General features: G+C 47.0%; 1 protein-coding gene across 5 annotated transcripts in view; it reads right to left on the bottom strand.

Annotated features, from left to right (window-relative positions):
- Positions 1–26,907, bottom strand: part of PRKCE (protein kinase C epsilon) — a 495,693-nt gene that overhangs the window by 344,190 nt on the left and 124,596 nt on the right. Inside the window, exon 1 of one of the 5 annotated variants that reach the window (XM_029937294.1) lies at positions 19,046–19,120. The exons of the other annotated variants lie outside the window; for them this stretch is intronic. Coding sequence (XP_029793154.1) covers positions 19,046–19,078 — 33 coding nt within the window. The 5' untranslated portion in view covers positions 19,079–19,120. Of the gene's footprint in view, positions 1–19,045; positions 19,121–26,907 lie in introns of those variants that run through there. 5 annotated transcript variants of the gene reach the window in all.

Below are 26,907 nucleotides of genomic sequence, written 5' to 3'. Positions count from 1 at the left end.
AGACAACAGACAGCCTGAGGACCACAGGACCCCTGTCCAGTAAGGGAGAAATGTGCTCCTGTAAGACAGGGAACGTGAGGCTTGGTTCAAACCTGTGACCACAGGTCCGTCTCCCAGAATGGGGTGAGGATAAGGACCCGGGAATCCTGACTTCTGGGTTTGCGCATGTAAGCAACATATTCTCTGCAGAATCCCTGAAAGTTTAAACAGACTCCTTTAAGGGACTGACCCCCACAGAAGTATAACGCATTGTTTAAAATTAACTAGATTTACAGTGCATGCGATAGTTTGGGGGGAAGCACTCTATTACTAAAACATTTCAGAAACAATTTACTAAACATTTATTCTGTTGGCCCAAATAGAGGATAGCCCACCAGGGCCGAGTTAGCATTCATCACCACTGAGGGTGGTAACAACCATGGCTACCCAAGCCCAAACCATAGACAAATATTAAAAGCCAGCTTATAGCTGAGGCAAAAGAGGAATTAAAGTTAAACGCTTTAGTGACAGCTCTCTTGTGTCTAAAGGGACAAGCAAGGCCTAAAGAATTCTAGCAAACCTTCCCCACTATCTCTGAGGATGCCAGTGGGAAAAGCATATAGTCACAAGCTACCTTCTGGTATCAATCCATGCCCAAGAGCAACCATGGGGCAAAACCCCAGGGCAGAGGGGGGGGCACACTGAAACCTGACAATTCAGGGCGAGTACCAGGTCCTCCAATTCCACACAGACCCCAAATACTTTATATTGCAGTGCCAAATGGTCACAGCTAAATGTCACATGACCTTGTACAATTCAAACACCTGGGCACAGTCCAAATTTTGTCCTCTTGTATCTAAACATTCCCCCCTTTCCTCCGGGGCTGGTGGTGGTTATAATTAGGATTCCCGGGGGGTCCACCACTGTCTGAGACATTTTAAATTTTGATGTTTTTCTTTAAAGTTGCTTTGCATATTGTTTAGAAATCAAGTTCTACCTTTCAAGCCATATTTTACTTTTACTTTAAAAAATATACACCTCCAGGGTGCCTGGCTGGCTCTGTCGGTTAAACATCTGACTTCAGCTCAGGTCATGATCTTGCAGTTTGGTTTGTGAGTTCGAGCCCTGCATCGGGCTCTGAGCTGACAGCTTGGAGGCTGGAGCCTGCTTCAAATTCTGTGTCTCCTTCTCTCTCTCTCTCTGCCCCTCACCCACTCTCTTTCTCTCAAAAGTAAATAAAACATTAAATAAATAAAATAAAAAATATACACCTCCAGGGGCACCTGGCTAGCTCAGTTGGTAGAGCATGTGACTCTTTTTATTTTTAAATTTTTTATTTATTTCCGAGAGACAAAGAGAGCATGAGCAGGGGAAGGGCAGAGAGAGAAGGAGGCACAGAATCCAAAGCAGGCTCCAGGCTCTGAGCTGTCAGCACAGAGCCTGATGTGGGGCTCGAACCCACGAATCGTGAGATCATGACCTGAGCGGAAGCTGGACACTTAACCGACTGAGCCACCTAAGTGCCCTGAGCATGTGACTCTTGATCTCAGGGTTGTACGTTCAAGTCCCACATGGAGGGTAGAGATTACTTAAAAATAAGGTCTTCTGTAAAATAAAAACATATATACACATCTCTGCCCACACAGCAACATTTTGCAATATCATTCATAAAATTAGTCCAACAGCTCTACTCCAGTTTGGTTATAGTTCATGTAACACTTGAGCATTCCTCGGGAAACAGGTGATGATAACAGAATCTTATACAGATGCCAGCTGTGTTTTGAAGCCAGTAACTACAGAAGCTGAAATAGTAATTGAAATTCTCCTAGACAATCCTAAATCACCCGTACCATAGAATGTATATGTTATGTGGGTTTATGCTTCTGTGTGCAATGATCTTAATTCTCACTGGAAATTGAGAGCCACTGACCCAGATCCTTCCTAGGAAGGAACAAAAGGTAAGAGTGTGCCCCATTCACTAACCTTTCAGCTTCTAGGGATCTAGCAAATCCGCTGCCATGAAAGGGGGCTGTTTGGGGGCAGGGGTTCTAGGCTTTCCTGGAGGGTTTACTCCAGTTGTTTAGAATTACGCCTTAATAGATTTTAATTTGTTTGTTGGCTTGAAGATTAAGCTGGAAGACAGACTCATCCTCAGTGGAAGGCAGGCTGTCGAAGACTTAGAATCCTCTTACTCTGTTGAGAGTTTCAAAACATACGTCAATTACAGTAGTTCAGCTAATCAAAGACACCATCACTTTTAAGACAGACCATTATCTTATCTATCATTAAGAAAGAAAAATGCTGCCAATTAAAGTATATAACAGGCTACCACTGTAAGAAGGATCCAGAATTCGTAGATGTTAAAAACGTATAAGACTGTGCAATACAATCTTGCTTTTAAATCTCAACCTAGATGGCAGATGTTATGAGCCATGTTTTGCAGAAAGGGAAAGGGGAAGAGAAGTAAGATGGGCCCCAGTCGCAGGGCTCACACAAGCAGCAAAGCTGGGACCCTAACTCAGCTCCCTGACCAGTTCTGGTGGCCACCCTCAGAGCCAGAGTGGCCCCCCTCCCTCTGGAGGGGCAACTCCCCTCCGTGACTGCCAGGAGGCAACAGGAAAGGACGTGCTCCCTGGGACCGCCACTCTCCCTTTGCCCCCACTGGCCTTCTCCTCTCCACCAGCTCCCAAACTGCACTCCTTGCCTTCCCCTCCTCCCCAACACACCCCTCGGTCCTGTGGATTCTGCCTCCTAAATATTTCCCCGTCCTCCCTTCTGCTCCAATTAACACACCCCTACTTCCTGCTCCTGCCGCCTACTGCCTCTCACTGGTTTCCCTCCTCTGGTCTTCCCTCCAAACACATCCCTGAAAAATTCATTTTAAAACACAGCCTCTAATGAAGCACTAAAAATGGCCACTCCTCAGCTTCAAATCCTTCCATCATGGCCTAGGTGACCAAGGGGGACTGCCGGAGCCCAGCACACAGGCCCCCAGGAGTGGCTGCCCCTCCTCGCACTGTCCTCCATCACACCTCCCACACTCTCCTGTGGGGAGATCCCACCACCCGCCAGGCTGCGTCCCTGCTTGCGCTTGTGCTGTTCCCCCTTCTTGGAAGGCCCTTGACCGGCTGCTGAGACTGGCCAAGGAGTCCTTCCTGCCAAGGTGAGTGATCACTGGTCTCAGTGTATTGTAATGGGCTTCTCTTCTGCCTACCTCGTATGGTGGATTTTCATCACCTGGTGGCCAGTGCATGATGCGTGGAAGACAATCCATGAATACTTCTAGAAGGAAAGGGGCAAACCAGCTTTACTAGCTCTGCACCAAATTCCTTCCCCAATTTTATTTTTTAATAAATAAATTAAATATTTATTCATTTTAAGACAGAGAGTGGGAGTGGGGGAAGAGAGAGAGAGAGAGAGAGAGAGAGAGAGAGAGAGAGAGAATCCCCAGCAGGGATTCTCACGAACTGCAAGATCATGACCTGAGCCAAAATCAAGACTCAGATGTTTAACCAACTTGAGCCACCCAGGCACCCCAGACTTATAACATGTTAATATTTACACAAATGGTGTGCAGAGCTTCATCAGCATCTAAACCAGATCCCACAAATGTTGGGGCAGGCATGTGTACGGGGTGTGTTTTAGTAGTAAGAGCTTAGACTTTTAAGTTCAAATCACAGCGTTGCTACTTATGGGCTGGATGACTTACCTTTGGGGAGCCTCAGTATCCACATCTGTAAAATGGACAGAGTAAAATCTAGCTCGGATTGTATGCTGCATAAATGTATATTCCTCTGTTTCACTCTATAACTCTATTTTTTTTTTGTGCTTCCCATCTGCCTTTTACAGTCTCATCTAGCCTAATCCAAAGGAAGTGTGGTTTCAGCTGGGTGCTTCACTTGGACAAACGACTCTACTGGGCTCCTTAAGATCAAGCTGGGAGAGGTTCCACTAAGGGAGTGGTCCTGGGAATCTCACTATGCTTGGCCTCACCCAGGACACCAAGGAGAACCGGCTCCCAGGTTTAGGACACTATGCATCCCCGAGCATTCTTCATGGGAACATAAAATGGGGCAATGGGAACGAGCCTACATTCCTGATTTTACAAATCCAGGGGCTCAGGGAAGCCAGCGCATGGCTTTGCTGTTCAGGCAATTTTGCATTCTCATTTCAGCTAAAATCTAGCTGAACACCAGAGCCCCATAAGGACACCTCCACACCCTCCGCCTTTACTGAGGCAGAGCATAGCAGCATTTATGCTTAAAAGCAGAACACTAAAGGTGCCGAGGTGGTCCTGGTTCAATAAGACGGGTTCGGGACAAAATTAAACGACAAAGTGCAGTGCAGTCCTTCCTGACGTGTGGAAGCTGCAGCCATCCATTTCAAAACCATGGTGAGACCCTCTGAAGAGACCAGGACCAGGGCGTGTTTAACTGCTCCCTGCCTTTCTGAGGGGTTCCGCCTCCTCCCAGAGCCAAAGCAGGCTCAACTGGTTTGTACAGCAAATAAATAAATGACCTCAGCCTCTTGCCCAGGAGAAGCCTGCTGGAAAGTTCGAAAGAAGGCATAAGACATGGACGCCAAGCTCTGGAAAGGATGCTTGTGAGAGGGAAAGTGTGTGCTATGCATCGTTGTCCTGGGCACACAGGCGTAAACCTGGACAACACCGAACATAGCCACTTCAGTAAGTCTAGTGAGGACTTGGGGGTGCAGGGCTCCCTCTCCCCCACCCACCCAGTTGTCTGCTGTGGGTTTGGCTCAAAGAAGACAAAGCAATGCAGGAGAAGGAGTAAAGTGGCCTGGGTCCTGAACTCAAGTGGCCAGCTGTGTGACGTCAGCTAAAACAGGTTCGGGTGAGGCTGCTAACCCCCACCCGATGGGCTACACAGGGCAGATAGGAGGCAGTCTGTGAAAATATGACACTCTCCACAGAAAGCAGTCCATACCCTCCCTCGTGTTTAGTCTGCGTTTTCTGAAGCACGTTGCACGCCCTCTCCTGTACTGTTACAGCTCAAATAAATAGCAAATAGAGCTATGTGACCTTGGGTGAGTTTTTAACTGCTTTGATATCTCTATCTGTAAAGTTCAAAAGCCTCATGACCTTGAAGTCCTTTCTAACTCTCCAGTTCTTGACCTGAGCCCTGGGGGAAATAGGCAATACCTAATACCGTGGCTCTGCCTTACTGACCATGACAATCCGGACACTGTCCTGAGCACCTCACCTACTCAACTCATCTCCCCCAGGAAAGTAGATATTGTAGGAACGCCACTGAGCAGATGGAGAAGCTGAGGCCAGGAAGGTGAAGTTGCTTTTTTAGAATTAGACCTTCCAAGTCAAGATAAGACCATACCTTCTCCTGAGAAGTTCAAGGTTAGTGATAATTTCCATTTGGCAAACACTAAATGCTACCATAAGAGATCAAAAACAGCCAGCCCTTACATATGTGGCACTTAGTAAGTATCAGGCTCTGTTCTCAGTGCACACCATATGTCATTAATTCATTTAATGCTCTAAGAAGTAGAAATTATTATTATCACCTGTTAACATCTGAGGACCCTGAGGCACAGAGGGTTAAGTAAATGCCCAACATCTCGAATCTGGTAAGTATGTGCCAGGATTTGAACGCAGGCAGCCTGTTTCGAGTCTGTGTTCTCAGTCACTGCATTAAACTACACCTGCACGTTTTGTGCAGCAAAGAAGGACAATAACCCAGGGCAGGCATGGGGACAGGGATGCTGGAGAAGATTACAGAATTAGCCAGAGTTAGGCAAGTAGAGCAGGGAAGGGCATTCCACACTGAAGGAACAGCAGAGGCAAAGGCACAGAGGTGTAGAGAAAAACTTCATTCAAAGAAATGCAAGTAAGGCCAGAAGAGAGAGGGTGGAGGACAGGAGAATTACTCAGAGAAAATGACCTGTGTTCACTTTTCTATTCTTTTCAACATTTTGGAACATTTCAAGTTTTTTGTAATGAAAAGTTTTAGGGGCACCTGGGTGGCTCAGTCAATCAAGGGTCCAACTCTTGGTTTTGGCTCAGGTCATGATCTCACAGTTTTGTGTGTTCAAGCCCTGCATTAGGCTTCGTGCTAACAGTGCAGGGCCTGCTTGGGATTCTCTGTCTCCTTCTCTTTCTGCCCCTCCCCAACTTGTGCTGTCTCTGTCTCTCTCAAAATAAATAAATAAACAAAAAAAAAATTTAAAGGGCACCTGAGTGGCTCAGTTGGTTAAACGTCTGACTTCGGCTCAGGTCATGAGCTCATGGTTTGCGAATGCAAGCCCCATGTTGGGCTTGGAGCTGACAGCTCAGAGCCTGGAGCCTGCTTCGGATTCTGTGTCTCCCTCTTTCTCTCTGCCCCTCCCTTGCACTCTGTCTCTCTCTCTCTCTCTCTCTCTCTCTCTCTCAAAAAGAAATAAGCATTAAAAATTTTTTTTTAATTTAAAGCATTGTTGTGCCTGAGTCGGGATCACACACACACAAAAAAGAACAGCATAAATCTGCATTGGACAAATGCAGGGGGTCCTGTGGCAACGCCCACATCTGCCCTGCTCCTGCCCACCTGGGTGGGGTTGGCAGACAATGGAGTGAGAAGGTGCAAGAGGCCCGGTGGCCGAACCCCAACAAACCCCTGGTGAAGAAGTCAGAACCCAAGGAGCCAGTGTGTGTGCTTTGAAGAAGCTGACTGCAATCTTTGGGCTGGACAGGGAATCCAGCATGGCCCAAGGAGAGATGACAGGGCATGCTGGAAATGTTCTGGTATTTAGGTTTAGGTTTGAGGGAGAGCACAGCATGAATGTTCCGGAGGGGAAGAGGTCAAGGGCAAGAGGTAAGAAGCTTGAGATCGGAAGGGGATGTGCCAAGTTGTCTCAATAGTAGACACCCCAGGTGTGAGCCTTCTCACACACACATGGATGCGCGCCCGCACATGCCAAGGGGGGGCCAGAAACTATGAGGCCAGAGAGCCAGTTGGCTTATCAGCACAGGTCCTGCAGTCTCTGGAAACCCCAGTGGGGAGAGACCTGGAGAGAAGGAAGAGGAAGGTCAACACTGGCCCCTCGGCCTGGCAGCAGTGATATCCGAAGGGAAGGGTGGGTAGCCCAGAGATTCAAGAGAAGCGTCTGGAAAACGACAACGAACCAACAACAAACACTGTGTCTCAATCGCTCTGCCCTCATGACCTCTGTGATCCTAAAATTTCTACTTTATTTGAAGTTCGGTTTCTTCCGCTGTTAGAAAAGAAATGGGGGCAGTAAGGGTCGCTCCCATACGCTGAACGAGATACTGCAAGGCCCAGCAGTGACCACCTGGTGAGCGCCACATGGTGGCTTCAGGTATGGTTAATACTTCAAATACTAGAAAGGGAGAAAGATAGTCCTTCACCCATCCCGAACTGGCACTGTGTGAGGCGACAGGAAGCAGAGACCCTCTGAAGGCAAAGCACAGAGCGGTGAGGAGTCAGAGACCAGTCACACGTCTCCCACTGGGGACGGTGTGGGTGGGTGGTGTTCACGCTCTTCTGGAGATTTCCGGCAACAGCGACGCTCACCTTCTTCCCCAGGCACTTGGAACCACACAGGTTTACAGAGCAGTCAGTGCTAACAGGCACCAGCCGGGGAGAATAAGCTTCTTGCCTCATTCAGCCGGGTTAATCCCTCCCTCAGCGATAAGAAGAAACCCACCCCAGAGTGTAGTTCCTTCCTGTCTGACAATGCACTTGCCATCTTGAAAACACAAAAACCTCCCCCTGAATAATTCATTACTCAAAGGAAACATCAGCCCAGAGTGCTCTACTCCATTTATTCCGGCAGAAGAGCTAATCTTGGGCCGTGTGTATGTGTTTCTGCAAAGGATCCACACGAGAAATCACTTTTGAAACATCGATATCTGAGGAGGCAAGCGGAGAGTTTAAAAGGGCCATAATTCATAAATCAATGACGCCGCACTCCTGAGGAAGCGTTCTGCATTGACTGCTCCGTGATCCCATTTGCAGCAAGCTCCAACATCTGCGTCTCAGCGGGTCACCCTCCAGGGTCCCAGGGCTCGTGTGATGATGAGGCAGTGTTTCGGGGATGATCACAATTTCGTGTTCTTTGGGATTCGGGCATGAGGATGTGGGATCACTGTAGATTCTCTCTAAATCTAGGACTTTTTTTTTTTTTGGGAACAATTTTTTTCATATTTATTTATTTTAGAGAGCGCGTGAGCAGGGGAGGAGCAGAGAGAGAGGGAGACACAAAATCCGAAGCAGGCTCCAGGCTCCACGTTATCAGCACAGAGCCTGATGAGGGGCTTGAACCCACAAACCGTGAGATTATGACCTGAGCCGAAGTTGGACGTTTAATCGACTGAGCCTCCCAGGCACCCCTCTAAAACTATGATTTTCTGTTCATGTACCAATAACCAGAATCGATCTGAAATAAGCAAAAAACCAGCAGTTTGCACGATCTAACTCAGCATTTTTATCGCCTTGGTTATCTAGCAAGCCTGTTTGCCAGCCAATGTGAGAATCTGCCCTCGTCCTCCACAGGGACCCATACAGGTTTCCATTGAGCCTGAATCCTGGGTCCAAACATATCTGTGGGGAAATTTCAACAATTGTAGAAGTTGTTGATGGTTCCCGATGGCCTCGATCTAGCACAGTGCTTGGTGCTGCAGAAACAACCCTGCGCCAGGCGCTGGCTATGTGCCCAACAAATGTTTATGCAGATATAAAAGCGAGAGCATCGAGGAGAAATCAGTAAGCGCCGGCCTCTGGTTAGAGCTGCTTTTTGACACAAACCTCAGCACTGCTGGAGAAAAACAGCCTGAAGCTCAGCCTGATGGATGATTCTCACTGCAGAGAAACAGGGGCGCTCTGGGGTTCTTTCCAAAGAGCAGGGCTTGGGAAAGTCTATGTGTAATTTCTTCTTCCTCCTTCCTCTCTCAGCCTGCTCCCCTCCCCCTGAACTGTCTAACCAAACACAGAACACATGCTAGCGGAAGAAACAGGACAAGCGAGAGAGAAGAGCAGAAGCCCAGGAAACAGCCACAAACCAGTAGCGTTCAGAGCTGTTTTCCGCATTCACCCAAATTCAACAAATAGAAAGAATCTTGCACTTGCTCTCTCACAGTCATCAAAGAGCTTTCCGGCACATCTTGTATACTGAAGACCTCTTCTGTGCCCTATTTTAGTCTATTCTGGAACAAGGAAGGGTAAATAAATTATACTACCTACCATTTGTCAGTGTTTACAGAATGGGTATGTTTATGAGCATGATCTCATTTAATCCTAAAACCAATTCCTGGAGAAATTGTTCTTACCCTCATTTTTCAAGGGAGGGAGCCTAGGCACCAAGAGGCTAAGTAAATTGTGCCCAATTAATTTCACTTGCTTGGGGAGTGGCTAGACGTGGGAGACAAACTTGGGGAGTGGTTAGACTTGGGACATGAACTTGGGCAGTTGAGTACAGAGGCCACCCTCAGCTGTCAGGCTCTCCTATGTCAGCAGAAAAAGCTGAAGAGAGGTGAGGGGGCAGTTGCTCTGGCTTTGTGTTTGGGATAGCGATGGGAAGTGGCTAGTGACAATACTGCTTAACATATACTGAGCGCCTACTGTGTACCAACTAAGCAGCAAGCCTGTGGTCATTTACAATGTGCTGTAGGGAAGGCACCACTACCCTCATTTGACAGATGAGAAAAGAGAACCCCAGAATGGTCCTGTGATGTGTATATACTACAGCCAGGATCCCTGTCCAGACGGCGGGGAGCAGAGGCTGTGCTCTTAACCATAATGCTCCACAGGAGGTAGAGCTGGCATCTGAGAAGCTGAGCTTCGGTGCTGTATTAACATCAGCAAGGGCGGACATGGGCACAGTAGCCCCAAATCAAGGAAAGGCTGCCTTTAAGGAAAGCACCACTGCTTTGCAGCAACCATCAGGGCTTTTATGTGGTTAGTCAAGATCAATCAATCCATCCATTCTTCCAGAAAGAGCTCTAGTAGTGTCATGTGGATCCTACTGGCCCCCAGGGGATGCCTGAAAGAAGAAAGCGAGACCTCACGGGCACCAGACTGGGCTGAGGGGCTGCTACATAGGCTCCACTGGGCAAAGGGTTCTGGACTGAGACCACCACAGGGCCGACTGTGACCTCTCTCCCACAAAACCGAGAGCCAGACTCTCACAGCTCTGGGGGCTTTTCCAGCTTTAGTGTGCTGTTATTCCAAACAGGAAATTTCAGGCTTTTAGTAGCAGGATTTGCTTTATCAGGAAGCCTAATATCTAAAATGCACACCAGGAGCTGATAGATGGGAATGGGGGGGTGGGGGGCGCGGTCAGCAGAGTGTAAACTGCCATGACTTATTAGCCCAGCCCCATGACAAGACTGGTATCTCTGTAGGCCAATTTAGAAACCTCCCCTCTGTCACCAAAATGAGCTGGCTGTAGACTATACTGGGGGTGGTGGGCACCATATGCAAAATGTCTGGAGAGGCTGGTCTGGCCTCTTCAGGAGGCCAAGATGCCTTTACAGAGGTCCTGACTCAAGTACAGGCCCCCTGTCTCCCAGAGCAGTGGCTGCCCACCCCCTCTCCACCAGCACCACCACCACAGCCGTCCAGACCACAAAGGAACACTGTCAGCTCCCAGGCTGGAGGATCCAGAACCACAAAGTGTGTCCACAAATCAACTCTCCGAGGGCCCAGAACTGAGCATATCCCTCCTCCAGCGTGGTAGCCTTCAAAGCCTGCAGATGATGAAACAGGAGCAGAAAAAAGTGGAGGGTTACCCAAGGTTGCAAGCACAATGCCCAGAATGTGTGTAAATACTGGAGTGGCCCTGTGCTGCTTTGGATCTCCTGATATAATGGCCACTTCCTGGAGCCCCATTTCCTCTCATTGTATTTCAGCAGGACAAAAATGTTACAGTGAGCCGCAACTCAGTCACATAGGTTATTTTAATAGATACATCCTACAAGCCTTGAAAACTTGCTTTGTGCTCTGATGATAAGGCTAAATATAGCACGGTCCCTAATAGTGAATTTCAGAATCTAAAACAGGGAGACAGGAACACACGTGTGGTTTCCTCCATTTTCTCACATTCCGGCTCCCTCCACACAGATCCACGTGATCCTCCCCCTCCCCTCCCCTCCCCGAATCTCATTTAAAACCACTGCCTGTGTGCAACACTAGAGAATTCTATTGCACCGATGCACATCTTCAGCATCTCTGATTCAGCTGCACACTTCATCCGAAGGCTGAAGGATTTCTGTCCTTGTGCATTTTTGCAGATGCGAATGTGCATGGTAGACAATACTGAAAAGCTAGTTATGCAGGAGCTGTCCATTCAGGTGGCCACCGCAGAAGCTGGTCCTGCCACAAACCATTCGTGAGCTCCTGCTGGATCCGTAATCCACAGTTGCTCTGAGGATGTCCACTCTCGTGATCAGAGACAAAGCTGTGGTGCCCCAGGTGTCTGATGAAGTTCTCCTTTCCTTCCTGTCCTACCTACACGAACACATTCTTCCATGTGGGTGTTAGACTGGTAACGCTAATCTAAAGGCAAAGATTGCCATTATCTCCGGAAAAACACAGATGCATTAAAAAAAGATTTCTAAGCCTCTAAGAAAATACAGACTTATAAAAAGCAATCTTACAGCCCAAATATCTTAAACCAGTGGTTCTGAGCCCTAATTTCTCACTAGGAAAACCTGGCAGGGCTATTTTCAAACTGTTCCTAGCTCTTCCAGGTGGCTCTCCTAGGCGGCCAAGGCTGAGAACTGCTATTTTTTTTTTACATTTATTTATTTTTGAGAGACAGAGCATGAGCAGGGGAGGGGCAGAGAAAGAGGGAGACACAGAATCTGAAGCAGGCCCAGGTTCTGAGCTGTCAGCACAGAGCCTAATGCGGAGCTCGAACTCATGACCATGAGATCATGACCTGAGCTGAAGTCGGACCCTTAATTAACTGAGCCACTATCTTAAAAAAACACAGTTCTTCAGCATGGTGGTTTGGGAAAGATCTAAATCAATGGTTGTCAACCTTGGTTGCATATTAGAATCCCAAGAATATTTATATAATATTATATTATATAAAATATATGTTACATATATTTAATGTTTTATTTATCTTTGAGAATCCCAAGAATATTTTTAAAATATTAATGCCTGGGCCTTACCCCCAAAGATTCTGACTTACGTGGCCTGTGGATAAGGCTGAGTCCTGGTATTTGAATATGATTCGAAAATTCAGCCAGAGTTGAGGACCACTGGTCTAAGTCAACCCACTTCGGTGACTGACTCATCCTTAAACACATGAAGATAGAGAACTCGGGGAATTTATCTTCGTGTGTTTCCTCAGCTCCAAAAAATCCAAAGGACAGCTCTACTTTGTCTACCTAAAATTGGAAGCAAGTATCCAAAGCACCTGAACGAACAACTAAATTTGTTGTCATGATGCCCACAGACATCCCTTCCAGGCTGAGTGTCCCTAGGGTTTTCATGTATAGCTTGTTTCATTTCATACCCTGTTGAAACAAGATCGTTACTCTGGTTCCTAAACCAATAGCAGATTAGAATCAGGCAAACAAGGAGTGATAGAGGGGCGGGCAGAAAGGAGGGAGACTATTAGAAACAGGTCTCCAGGTTCAGCGCACGGTGACTGCTAACAGGGAAGAGACAGAAAGGCTGAAACTGGACACTGCACAAACAAGCATTAAAGTCAGGGTCCTCTAATGAAAGGACTCTGTGGACGCCAGGGACATCGCTGATGATCCCAAGACTATCCTGGAGTCACTTAGAACAAGTTATGTTCTTTACAGCCTGGTTATGGAGGCTGAAATGTATGTGATGACTCCCATCAAAAACAGTAATATAAACATAGAGAGCTATTAAAAGGATGACTCTTTAGCTATTTGGACACTGCAGCCACCCAGAATGACTCATTTCCTGAGGATCCCAGGTCGCCACAGACTTCTTCAGGAGCATTTTAGTGGGAAAAGCTTCAGCTTCATCAAGAATTCCCCTTCCCTCTCGGAGTCAGAAGACAGTGAAGTTTGGGAGAGGGAGATGGTAGTGAATGATTCTGACCCTCAGGGTTTCTAGGCACCAGGGCACAGAGAGGGTTCCCTGAGCTTTCACTAAAGACTGAAAGTCTGGCACAGCTAAGTCCCAGGGGCATCCCTTTGGGCTGGTAGGATCTGATCGCTCTGGGTGGGCCTCCAGTTAAGGTATCTCCATCACACAGGGTCTCCAAGCCTACCATTCCTTGCTGAGAACATCACCCTTCGAGGTCACACATTTCACCATCCAGACATGTCTTTTTTTTTTTAATGTTTTATTTATTTTTGATACAGAGAGAGACAGAGCATGAGAGGGGGAGGGGCAGAGAGAGAAGGAGACACAGAACCGAAAGCAGTCTCCAGGCTCTGAGCTAGCTGTCAGCACAGAGCCCGACGCGGGGCTTGAACCCACGAACATGAGATCTGACCTGAGCCGAAGCCGGAGGCTTAACCGACTGAGCCACCCAGGCGCCCCCAGACATGTCTTCTAAATGTAAAACCCTTGGATAAATAATTCCTGAACCACAAACACTTAACCAACTTGTCAGGTCTCCTTTATTTATACCATATGGCCATTGTTTTCAAAATGTTTCCTTCTCCAGGTGAAACCTTATAGGGGACTCAACTATATCATACAAATAAAATGGGACACACTGGAGTCCCATCAAAGGTCCATGAAACACCTGCTTAGGAAATCACTTGGAAAGGACACACCTGGCCCCCACACCACCCAACGGCTCAGTCCCTCTGTGACTATGGTCAATGCAGTGTGAAGTCCCTAGTCGCTGTTCTCCTTCATGTGAGCACCTACCCCTCCCCATTATATTTTAGTCTACTGGTCTTTTTTTTTCTTAATATTTATTCATTTTTGAGAAACAGAGATAGAGCGTCTCTATCGGGAGATGGGCTGAGAGAGGGAGACACAGAATCCCAAGCAGGCTCCAGGCTCTGAGCTGTCAGCACAGCTCAACGCGGGGCTGAAACTCATGAACATGTACGGTGAGATCATGACCTGAGCTCAACCGACTAAGCCACCCAGGCACCCCTCTACTGGTCTTTCTGACCCCCAAACCCATCCCCAGAGCCATCGAAGTCTGCTGATTGACCTTTTGTACCTGGAACTCCATTTTGATCATACCCCTAAGCCATGGCTATGTTCCAGCTGACAGGAGCTGATGGCAGGAGGCTGCTGGCAGCGGTGCTCCCACAAAAGCCTGCAGTCAGAGCCCAGGCATCTCTCTTCCCAATGGCCTCGGGCCGAGCTTCCTAAAGCCACCAGCAGGGAAGGGTCACTTAGGGTCTCTTTCATTGTTCAGATTCCTGAACCCATGGGATGCTAGCATCTAATGGAATCCCCTGGGGATTCCACATGGGAACCAAAGCCTTGAATGATTCTTAGGATGGGGTGAAAGTGAGAAACACTGGGTTCACACTGATTAACTATGAAGCTCTGGAACCACACTGTCTGGGTTTGAATCCTGGCTCTGTGACTCCCATGTGACTTCTTTATTCAAGTGAGCCAAGCTGTTGGAGCCCACAGTTTGCACATCCATAAAGCATGGGGAAATGATAGTGGCTGCCTTGCTGGGTCACTGGAAGATTATGTGTCACTGAGAGCCCCCTTGGCACATGGTAAACCCCTGGGAAGGGTTGCTGCTATTTGATAATGAACTTAGACACAAGCCACCTTGCTCCCACTTTGGACTTCTCACACAAAATACTCTGCCTTCCCCCACTGAACCTACAGCGCCTGAGATGACCCACTCTGGTGTCCCAAAGGCCGGTCCCATCCCTAGGAGTGGGCCTGGCCCCTGCGGGTCTGCTCTGTCTTACTGCAGTGAATGAGGTTCGGTGCAAATGGAACCTAAAGATAAAATGGCTGAAGGGAGATACTAAGAGCAGCCAGGGAGACACGGGGTCAGGATGACGGCATGCGGAAACAGGAGGTGGCAGGGAACACACACTTGGCCCATGTCATGTTTGTCTAGGAACCCGGTGGATGAGGTGGTTAAAAAGCAGCTGTCATTCGAACAGTCTCTTCACTGGAACGCCTCCTGGAGACACGGAATGAGTTCTCCCGTGCCACTAGACCAAGGAGACACAGATGCTGGACAGGGGACTCGGAGAGCACAAGCTCCTTGGAGACCTGAGACCCAAGAGCAGCAAGGACATATACACGTCACTGAAGGGCTCCAACCGATGTCCCCTACACAATGTTTAGTTCAAACAGAGATCCTTTGTGTGTTATTGATGGAGGCCATGGGTCCCTGGAGAGCCCACGATGGCCCACAGGGCCTGGCTATCCCTGTTCCCGAGGCAGGAACCTAGAAGGTACTGGGTCACAGCAGCAGGTAAGTAAGGGAGAGAGTTCACGGGAAGTTTGTCTCTCTCTCACTCCAACAGAAAACATGGCTGGGCCTCTCTGTTACTTGGCACCGCTGTGAGGTGGTGGCCAGAGTTTTGCATCCAGTTGAACTACTCATATCTTCTGACTGACTGGTCTCCTGCCCACCGATGCCTGGATGCCACAGTCGCCTCTCAAAGCCATTGGCTCTGAGGGTCCCCGTGAGTTCAGAAAACAGAACCAAACCCGACAAGTAATGTCTGAGTGAATCCAAACAGATCACTTTTTGGCAAGACCCTTGTCCTCTGTCCCACAGGGGCACCCTGAAGTAATAACCCCCATCCACCAGTGCTTCTCAGATGTCAGCTGGCCACATACCACCTCAGTTATCACTCTGAATACTGGTCGTTTATATGTCCTTTCCTTAAATTAATTTATTTTGTTTATTTATTTTTTATTTTTTGAGAGAGAATCTCAAGCAGGCTCCACACTCACCACGGAGCCCAACGCAGGGCTTGATCTCATTACCATGAGATCATGACCTGAGCCAAAATCAAGAGTTAGACACTTAACTGACTAAGCCACTCAGACACACCTAATTATATTTTTGAAGAAAAAAATATCATAGGATTATTTAGAAGAGCCAGTATCAATGGGCAGAAATATTATTTTTTAATGTAACTAAAACAAAATAATATTCTTTTGAGGCCTCGGCTTTTGTTTAAAAAAGGAGGGAGCAGAGCACCTGGGTGGCCTGGTCGGTTAAGTGTCCGACTTCGGCTCAGGTCACCATCTCGCAGTTTGTGAGTTCCAGCCCCGCATCGGCTCTGTGCTGACAGCTCAGAGCCTGGAGCCTGCTTCAGATTCTGTGTCTACCTCTCTCTCTGCCTCTCAACAGCTCACACTGTTTTCTCTCAAAAATAAACATTAAAAAAAATTTTTTAATAAAAAGGGAGGAAGCCAACTATTCTATGGTATTACACTCTGGTCCCAACCACTTTCTCCCTGACATGATCAAAAGGATTGAATGAAAATTAGAGGCAAAAAGATGAGCAACTTTATTATTTGAGGTAGAATGGTGTGCAGTGCTTAGATCTTTTGTGCAGTTTGCTAAATTTGACAAACATATAAACTTTTCTCACCAATGTCCCCATAAAGAGGAAGAACTTTATCATGATTCTAGAAACTTCTCTCTTGCTCTCTTAGTCAACCCCTCGCCCCCACCAGAGGCAACCACCATTTTGATTTCTATCCCCATACATTAGCTTTTTCTGTTCTTGAACCTCATGTTGTTGCTTCACAGGGATGGCATTTTCATTATTAAACAAAGGTTGGGTTACAGGGCGCCTGGGTAGCTCAGTCAGTTAAGTGACCAACTCTTTGGTTTCAGCTCAGGTCATGATCTCACAGTTCGTGGGATGGAGCCCTGTGTTGGGCTCTCTGCTGAGCAGGGAGCTGGCTTGGGATTCTCTCTTCCCCTCTCTCTCTGCCCCTCTCCCCCTTCTCCTCTCCCTCTCCCAAAATAAGTAAATAAACATTAAAGATAATTTTTTAAGTTACGATAGTGTTATACCTTTGTATATTTTTGAAAACTTTTACAATGAAAAGTTTTGTTTTGTTTTTCAGTTTGGGAACACCCTGTGCCCTCTTTACCTACCATTTTCTCCAGACCCTCCAGTGGGATCACACCTATAATTTTGGGCACCCTGAACTAATGAAAGGGGAAGACACCAAATTAGGAAATTAGATTTTCACTTTGCAAATCCCAACATGATCCTGATTATAGCACTGATTTGCCAAAATTTCTCCCCGAAATCCCAACTAATCTCATTATCTTGTAAGCTCCCAAAAAGGCAGCTTAGACTCACATTCCTTCCCAGCCAAGCCAATTCTTCCTCTTTCTTGGGTTAGTTCAGCTCCCCTCCTCACCCCTGCAGGCCCCTCATCCCTACTCTGGACTGCTGTTCACGCGGCTGCCTCAGTCTGAGGGGCTGCTTTCCTGCCTACCTCCCACCTTGCACTGACCTTCCTCAGGACCCCGCTCAAAGCCAACACCCTCCATCCCATTAAAATGAAGTTCAGGGGCACCTGGGTGGCTCGGTTGGTTAAGCTTCTGACTTTGACTCAGATCACTGTGCCTACAGCTCAGAGCCTGGAGCCTGCTTGGGGTCTGTCTCTCTGTCTCTGTCTCTGTCTCTCTCTCTCTGCCCCTCCCCTGCTCATGCTTTGTCTTTCTCTCAAAAATAAAATAACATTTAAAAAAATCAAGTTTATATCGCACATTTACATTTAGCTTTCCTTGCATTCTATCGTTACTCATCTTTCAACATGAGTATATCTTATCTCAATGAGACCGAGAGCTCCCCTAAGGTATGCACAGAATTATCTCAGCATCAATGAAAAGATATGGGAGATAGAGAAATACAGATGGGTGAAAGTGTTTATAACAGAAATGAAGTGAAAACGGCCTGCAGGTTGGATCCCAACAAGGCTCAAAGTCAGTCTTGAAGAGAAAGGAAGATATGAATGGGGCCATAGTCCTACCTCCAGGGATGGCATTTGAACACACAACCTGTGACTCTCCAATCACAGGTTCCTGGGCCCCACCACTAAGCATTCAGACTTAGGTCAGGGGTTGGCATAGTCCTCAGTTTCTGGAACATCTAAGGCTGGTGGTTCAAAGACCACACCAAGAGAAACCCCACCTGTGAAGAGAGAACGGGGTGGGATAATGAACACCCCTGTGTCTACCGGACAAAGGAAAACGTTCCTAGCTGCATGCAGAGCCTAATCTGTATTCCAGTGAATTCGACCTCTGTCACTGGAGGGGAGATTAAATAGTAAGAAAGCCACCTCACTACAACCAAAAATGAAGGTGAAGTGAAAAGGAAATGCAGAGAGAAAGGGATTCCCGGTGAGGGAAAAGCTGAGCCCCCACAAAGGCGACATGGGTTCCTGACCTGGGACCTTGTCCTATTACATAGAGGTATTTCTGTGTTTCTGGAAGGAAAATCAAGAGTAAGGTGAATCCTTGGGATGCAGCTTGAGATGGGTGCACCTGGTGATTTAGAAAACGGGGCGCCTGGGTGGCTCAGTCAGTTGAGCGTCCAACTTCGGCTCAGGTCATAATCTCTCAGTTCGTGGGTTCGAGCCCTGCATCAGGCTGTGCTGACAGCTCAGAGCCTGGAGCCTGCTTCAGATTCTCTGTCTCCCTCTCTCTCTGCCCCTCCTCCTGTCTCACTCTCCTTCAGAAATAAATAAACATTAAAAAATTTAAAAAACAAAAAGAAAAATGCTTAAATAAAAAGGCTAACTGCAGGACACCCCCAGCGGGAGGATGCCCGCTTAGGGAACTGGCATTCTTACCACAACGAATGAAAACCACGAATATTTGTCCTCTGCAACCAGGGAACAAAGGGGGTTTTGAGACGGCTGTGTGTGCAGGAGGTGGAAGTCATTCCAGCACTTAGAGCTTCAATTGAAAATAAACAAACAGCCCAAGCCTGCCCAAGGACCCGGCTGCCAAGCACCAGCCCTGGAGTGCACGCGGGCCGCTGGGGCCAGTACATGGCTATTTATATCTGTAATCCAATTTGGATGGGGAAGGCGTATGAAAAGAAATTGATTATCTTGCAACTGTAAGGGCAAATTCGCCGGCACAAAAAAGTAATGAAATAGTAAAGAGGAAGTACCTGAGTGGGGTCAACGGAGCGGGTGTTGCTCATGAAGCTGCTTCCGACCCGGTTGGCTTTTGGGATTCACGTACAAGGAAACCACAGCAGAGGATTTGCCAGAAATCTTGTCAACTGTGGGTAGAGGTTTGCTGAGTTCCCCCTGCCCCGTGTTGTGTGTGTGTGTGTGCGCGCGCGAGTGCGCGTGCGTGCATATATATGTGTATATAGGATCAATCAACCAAAAAAACACTCCAGAGATTCTATGACAGAGAGCTGATTATCTCCACTCAGTTTATAGCTTGTGAGGAAGAAATGTGGGTAGTTCATGAAAAACAACCATCCTTCCCAAATCTAGGGGTCAAACAAAAGCATACATTATCCTGAAAACACTGGCCTTTTATCTTCGATCTCTCTCATGCCCCCTTCCCTAGAGGCTGGATTCAACTCTGCCTTTCCACAGTTACAATGGTAACCATTTATTAAGCATGTGGGATATGCCAAAGGCTGGAGATGTACAGTCTGGAATGGCCACACCGATCCTGGGATAGGGATTGTCAGCCCATTTTAAAGATAAAGAAACTAAGGACCGTTATCTAAGTGACTTGCCCAACCACCACACTGCTACCAAATAGGGACTGAGGATTTGATGTGTTTCATTACACCACACCGCCTCCGTGAAAGGACAGAAATACGGTCTCCAAAATCCACACAGATTCCCAAGATGTGGGCTGCTGATCCTGTACTTGTCAGTCCAGAGTCGGAAGAAGGATGTAGACAGAAGACAAGAAGACAAGACTTGGTGAAACATTTTGGTAGCTCAATTAGGAAAACACTCGTCCCCTAACTTAGCTCGAAAGAGTTGATGTGGCAGACTTGAGGAATAATCCCAGATTCACAGATTGTACATATGAAGGATGCCCATCACTATGGCCTTGATCTCTGTGGATAAATCATAAAAAATATATAGGTTTTCACAAAGCTCAAACAGATATAACAGGAAGCTAGGCTCAAAGCTCACTTCCATTTGTTACTGATGGACTCTGAGAAATGTTGTAACTCATCTAGGATTCAAATTAAATATATATATATGTATGTGTGTGTGTATATGTGTGTATATTTAAGTGAAAACCTGGAGAGCAAGGTATCAGGCAGAAGAACGCTGGACCAGGTCATCTTCTGTGGTCCCCTCCAGCAAGAATCTAGTAACTAACAAAAGTAACCCTGTGGCAGCCCAGACTCATAGGAGCTCAGGAAAGTGAAGATAAGACTTTTAATATTTCAAAAGGCCCAAAGTAAGGTACGCATTTCGCTGAGATAAGACCACACAGCAAATTAAATGATCAAGCTTAGTTGCTCTAATGTCATGGTGTACAGGCCTTGTATTTGCTGCTGGTGATGCCCAAGTCTTTGATTGATCGAAAAATGGCAATCAAATCATCTTTAAGAAATGCAACTTAGGGGCGCCTGGGTGGCTCAGCCAGTTGAGCGTCTGACTTCGGACCAGGTCATGATCTCATGGTTCGTGAGTTCGAGCACCACGTCGGGCTCTGTGCTGACAGCTTGGAGCCTGGAGCCTCCTTAGGATTCTGTGTCTCCCTCTCTCTCTTCCCTTCCCCAGCTCTCTCTCTGTGTCAAAAAAAATTTTTTTTAACTTAAAAAAAAAAAAAGAAATGCAACTTATTCCCATGGTGGGGGAGGGGGGACAGGGAGAGCTAGTCAAAGGTACTGAAAGCCTGGAATGATCCTTTAAGAAAACCAGGGCTGAAGATGAGTTTCTAGGGACAGGGTAGGAAGTCGGATTCAGAGCGGGTCCTATAATTTCAAAATGAAGTAATTCTTCTACAGGAGCGTGTGATATGACGCGTAAGGCATTTCAAGAGCACTTGTATTTCTGCCAGCACTGTCCAGACCTCTCCGAGCTCTGAGCTGAGCCGGTTAAGCTGTCCTCGGTGGCCCAGCCCTGTCGTCTGGCTAAACTTGCCAGGAAGAGGAGAGAAACGCATTTTTATGGTGTTTTTTCTTTTCTTTTTTTTTTTTAAAGTGGCGATGTAGGACTTGTGGGAAGAAGGGGAGGAAGCCAGGATAAAACCACAAGAGAGAAGAATGCATAGCCAGCTGCCAGTCTGCGCCGGCTGACCAGATGGTGGGGTCAGATGGCCCCGGGGGCCCTTTATCGAAGGTTCTGTTGAGGTGAGATCCACCCCCACCCCCAGCCACTGAGCATCCCTGAAGCCAACCCTACGAAGGTTTGGGGACAGTCCCCTCTCTGTCGCCCGCCTGCACCTACAGAGAGCAAACCCAAAGGATTGCTGGGGGAGAGAGAGGGCAGTGAAGTGTCTCCTTTCCTGACCAGTTTTGCTCCTGGTCACTTCACTCCCCTGCCTAAGTAACCCCAAACTTTTAGCCAAGGAATCAAATCTGATTCTGCTCAAGCTCTTAGAACTAACCACATGCTCACAGGAAATATAGGGACAGAGAAATAGGTTAAAAGACACCTCAGGGATCTACAATCAACAAAATCCAGGATGTGGAAAACTTTACAGGAAAAATGAGTAGTTTCTTCAACAATGAATGGCAAAAAAGGAAAAGGAGAGAGTAGAAATCTATGAAGAAAAAGAGACTTAAAAAGCATCAAGCAAATGTAATCTATGGGCCTTATTAAATCACAATTCAAACACTCCAGCTGTTACAAGTGGAAAAATTTGAACACTGACTAAATACTTGATGATATGAAGGAATCCATGCTTTTTAATGTGTTAATAGCATTGTGGCTGTGTGTGTTTTTTTAACGTGTTCCTTCATAGGGCACCTGGGTGGCTCAGTCAGCTCAGCATCCAACTTCAGCTCAGGTCACGATGATTACACACTTAATGTGCGGACAGCTCAGAGCCTGGAGCCTGCTTTGGACTCTGTATCTCTTTATCTCTCTGCCTCTCTCTCTCTCTTAAAAGTAAATAAAACATTAAAAAAAAAAAAAAAGAAACGAAGTGTTCTTTTGAGAGGCACCTGGGTGGCCCAGTCAGTTAAGCATCTGATTCTTGATTTCAGCACAGGCCATGATCTCATGGTCTGTGGGTTTGAGCCCCACTTCAGGCTCTGCACTGTTAGTGCAAAGCCTGCTTGAGATGCATGCTCTCTCTCTGCTCCTCTCTCTCTCTCTCAAAAGTAATAAATACATTTAAAGTAAAACCATTCTTTTGAGGGAGACACAGACATATTTACAGACAAAATGTATGGTATCTGAAACTTTCTTTTAAAAACTCCTGCTGGGGGGAAGCTGGGAAGAAGGGCAGGGGTGAGACAAGATCGGCCATGTATTCACAAATGTTGAAGCTGGGAGAAAGGATGTTTAACATTTTTAACAATAAGACTTTTTAAGAAGCTGGCTGTAATATATTTCTGAGTTTCTTTTAATAACAAGGAAATTATAAAATTGTAGTTAAAAATAATCCAATCTAAAACAACTCATACTATATGTGCACGTATTTATGTATATAAGAGTGGATGTATTTCTTTGTCTATATAATTTTACAGAAATAGGAAATCTTTGGAGAGCATAGACACCAAACTTTTAACTATTAATTCTATTTCCTGATGATGGAGGGATTTGAAGGAAGACATTCACTTTTCTTACTTTATGTATTTCTACATTGTTTCAATTTCAATTTTATCAAGCATGTCTTCCTTCTCACTTTAGGAACGTAGCACGGGAGAGGACATGTGACTCCAGGGAGCCCCTAACCCAGCTCTCAAAGGCTCTATATACTGGCGCTCTACCCATGACACCAGGCTTGGCCCGGATTGGCAGCCTTCCTTTGCCCACAGACATTCCCCAGTCTTGTGCCACCTCTGTGCCTTCATCTTCTAAATGTCCTCTTCCCATGTGACCTTCCAAATCCCAGACCCACCTCTTCTACCCAGGGAGTCCTGCTAGGCTACTTCAGGGCGCAGGGTCTCTGCCACTCTGCAGGACACCCAGGCCCCGATGGTGCCTTGCCACCGTGTCTGGAGAGTAAGGTTTTGGAGGAAAACGGGCTACAATCCACATACTACCCAGGAGGCCTCTTACGTGGTTTGAGGGCATGCCAGGTGCCCAGTAAAGTGCCAAGTGACTTAACTTTCTGGGCCGTGATTTCTTCATTCCTACACACACCTGCCTCATTGAACCGCTGTAAGAAGTCCAGGGACGGTAGCGTTCCCCACACCTGTTTCAAAGGTTCCGTCCGAACCTCAGCGACACCTGCAACTGCAAGTTTTAAGAGAATGGAAAGCGGACCTTATGGTCCACTTGGATCTGCTCACCGAGAAGAGCACTGTACTCAGAGCTGCCCATCATTTACGTATGAATAACAGAAATAATGTCCTGGGGTCCAGAGGAGGACCTCTGAAGGTCACACTCTGAACTCCCGCTAGGTGGCAGTGTTGTTTGCTTGCTCTTATGCAAATAGAGGGGAGGGCCAGAAGGGGAAAACAAACATTTTTTTGCTGAGGTTGATACAATGGAGAACATGTCTATAGTAATTTCCCCAAAATACTGAAAGCGAGGTTGGCTTGAGCTAATGCACCAACTTAGAGGAGCATCCAGTAATACCAATGATGAGATCTCAAGGATCCCTGGTCTCTCTGCAAGGGATGGGCAGGGATGTGGGAAATAAAAGGAGGTGGGCGGGATGGTGATGGAAATGGGGGTTCCACCTCAAAGAGGGAATTTCAGTGAGGAGTGAGAACTTACTAGAAGTCCAAACCATGATTCAACCTGCCTCATCTGAAAAGGCACATGAATGAGAACAGTTGTAGTGAGTCCCCATGAGGGACCCCTACACAAATTCTGTGGGTGTAAGTGGCCAGGCATGTCCCCTTGGGAAGTCCGTCTCTAGAGAAACACGGTTGTCAGGTAAACACCTCTCAGGCTCCACCTTCCTGAAGCAATACTTTCTTTTTCATGTCCCCCTACCGACAACCTCCCACTGGCCCCCCACGACCTCAGGACAAAGTCTGAACTCGACCCTATGACAGAATTTTCAGCAAGTGTCCTGAATCTCCCCTGCCCGTCAGTGGACTTCAGAGAACATTCTACAACCCCCCCTCATCCTTCCTCAATGTTGCTGCTGAAGAACACGAGGCCCAAGAGGTGAACGGACTTACCCCCAAAGCCGAACCTCCACTCGGCTTGGTTTTCCCACTGATGTCGTGTTATGTTAGATCACTATCGTTTCTCTCCAGAAAGAGCACAGCCCCAAGAGGGCAGTGAAAACATCACGGTTCAGCAGAAATACTGCAAACCGAGGTTACGGGAGGAGGAAGTACAGGTAATCATTAGGAATGTGGGGGCTCTGCAGTCCTGACGCTACTCCGGGCTGTGTGACTTTGATGGGGTTACTTAACCACCTTGGCATCAGATTCCATGTCTGTAAACAAGGAAAGAAAACAGTACTCCCTGCACAGAGCTGCTAGTGAAAATTAAATATCATGTGCATGTAAAGCACTAGAAGTGTGTCCACCACATACGGGGCAAATGCAACTTTCTGTACCACTCCCAGTTCTTTTGCTTCTCAGCTCAGGTGCCTGACCAAGTCACATTATCTCTTGGGCTTCATTTCTTCACTGGCAAAATCTAGGGGTTGTGAGGGTAGGAGAGGCTGCGTTATACTGCGTTCTCTGAAGTCCACTGCAGCTCTGAAAAATCCATGATTCTATGGAACACATCTCCTCCCTTCCCCAAAATACTTCATGTATGAGTTTGAGGGGAGATGAATCCAGGTACTGATTTCACCTACTTAAAGCTAGCCTTTAGTCGGGGCGCCTGGGTGGCTCAGTCAGTTGAGTGCCAGACTTTGGCTCAGGTTATGATTTCATGGTTCATGAGTTCTAGGCCCACCACGTTGGGCTCTGGGCTGACAGCTCACACCCTGGTGTCTGCTTGGGATTCTCTCTCTCTCTCTCTCTCAAAACTAGATAAATATTTAAAAAATTAACAAACTAGCCTTTGGTCAACACACAGCACAAATACGAGCTTCTCAAGGAAGTTTTCCCTGACATCCCCTGCTCCCACCCGCCCCTCTAGGTTCAGCCCCCACTGCTTCATGCGTTCACAAGACCACAGACTTTGCTTTGAAATACATACCCCAAACATCAACTCAGTTATTCATTGTGCACTGCAACCTCCATTTGGCAGATTAGCAAGCTGCGGTTCCAAGAGTTTATGTTATTCATCTAAGACCCATATTCCAGTATGAGGGGGCAAGATTCGAACTCTGGTTTATTCGACCATAGGACCTGCGGGATCTTTAACCAACTGAGCTAACCGGCCACCTAACGCGGGATCTTTATTGAATATGTAGCTTATGTTGCTTATTATTTAATATTGTTACACATAAAAGAATATGTCACACATATAATTTAATATTGTTACCATAAAAGAATATTTATAATATATATGTGAGTTATGTGAATTATGAAATGTAACAAGAATTCTAACGAATCTAATATCCGACCGAATGACTGCAAGGGAAATTCAAAGTTGCCAGGATGCTTCTCTTCCTGCCTTCCCTCACCCCCAAGGAGGCAGTCCCCTGAAGTGATGCTTATTATTCTTTTGCTTGATTTTCTTTTCTTCTTAACTTTGCACTGAATTGGAATATATTTACAGTAAGGAATGGAATACAGGAATGGAATTCAGTAAGGAATGGCAGGTGACTGGTGACACAGAAAGAGAAAGTGTGCCCCAGCCAGAAGTCCCTGGTGCCCCTGGCAGTCATGAGATTCGGGATTCTTCTTCCTGGGCCAGGCTCATCCCAAGAGCTCCTCAGTTCTGTCTAATCAAATGCAAATGTCCACATTCAGATTGAGGTCTCCCTCACAGACAAGATTCTCAGTCGTCAGAAAGGGTTGGCATTCCGGGCTCCTGGGAGGAGTTTGCTTGGAGAGTTCCGGTCCAAAAAAGAACCAGTCATCTGTGAAAAAAGGCCAGCAGGGATGTCCACCTGTCTGAGGCTGGCCTCATTCAGGAACTTTCTCCAAGGCTCTGGCACCATACTGGAACTTCTTTACACAGAGTGAGAGTGCAGTGGTGGGTGGAGGGGAGCGGGAAGGGAGCATCAGAAAAGTGTCATGTATGGCTTTGATTAGATCATCTGAATTAATCGTCTCACAGCCAGGTCTTGAGTAAAAGCAAGTCAGTTTGCAAACAGACCATCTACTGAAAACTACCGAGCTTGGTGCAGGAGTTAAGATTCAAGCCCCTTGAGGAAAAGCCGGCAAGATTATGTGGAGGAGATGCTAGGCTTGGTCAGTTTATTCAGATGCCCTGAGAAAAGTCAACCCTTTGCCCTTTAATCTGCAAGTTCCTGGTAATTTATTCTCTTCAGTGGGCAGCGGCAGTTTCTGTTCCTCTCAAGTCAACCGGCCCTTACTGAACATGGGTGAGTACAAGGGCCAAAGCTCACGGGGGATTCGAACGATGAGGTCTGAGCCCTGACGTCAAGGAAAATGCCAAAGCAATGGCACAGAAAGTAAGGAGTGGGTGAGTCTGATGGTCAAAAAAGAATGTCTTGTGGGAGAAGGGGCCTAGGTGGGGAGTGAATTACACCTTGGCCAAGGGAGAGTGTCCCATCAGATGGATCTTTTTCTCAGAAGCTTCACTATTCTGTCCTGTGTGAGGTGCTGAATTTACTGTCTACGGGAAGGCAGAATTATAACCCAGTAACATACCAGTGGCAAATGCAATCCAAGTGCCAGGAGAGGAACCAGTTCAATTCTATTGGGTTCCATTATAACCCTTAAATTTTTTTTTTTTTAGAAAGAGACAGAGAGCAAGAATCCTAAGCAGGCTCCAAGAGGTCAATGCACAGAGCCTGATGTGGCGCTCAAACTCATGAACC

This window comes from Suricata suricatta, chromosome 4 (assembly GCF_006229205.1).
Source record: "Suricata suricatta isolate VVHF042 chromosome 4, meerkat_22Aug2017_6uvM2_HiC, whole genome shotgun sequence".
Lineage (NCBI taxonomy): Eukaryota > Metazoa > Chordata > Mammalia > Carnivora > Herpestidae > Suricata > Suricata suricatta.
The sequence above is the reverse complement of the archived record's forward strand: the minus strand, read 5'-3'. Positions and strand labels throughout refer to the sequence as shown.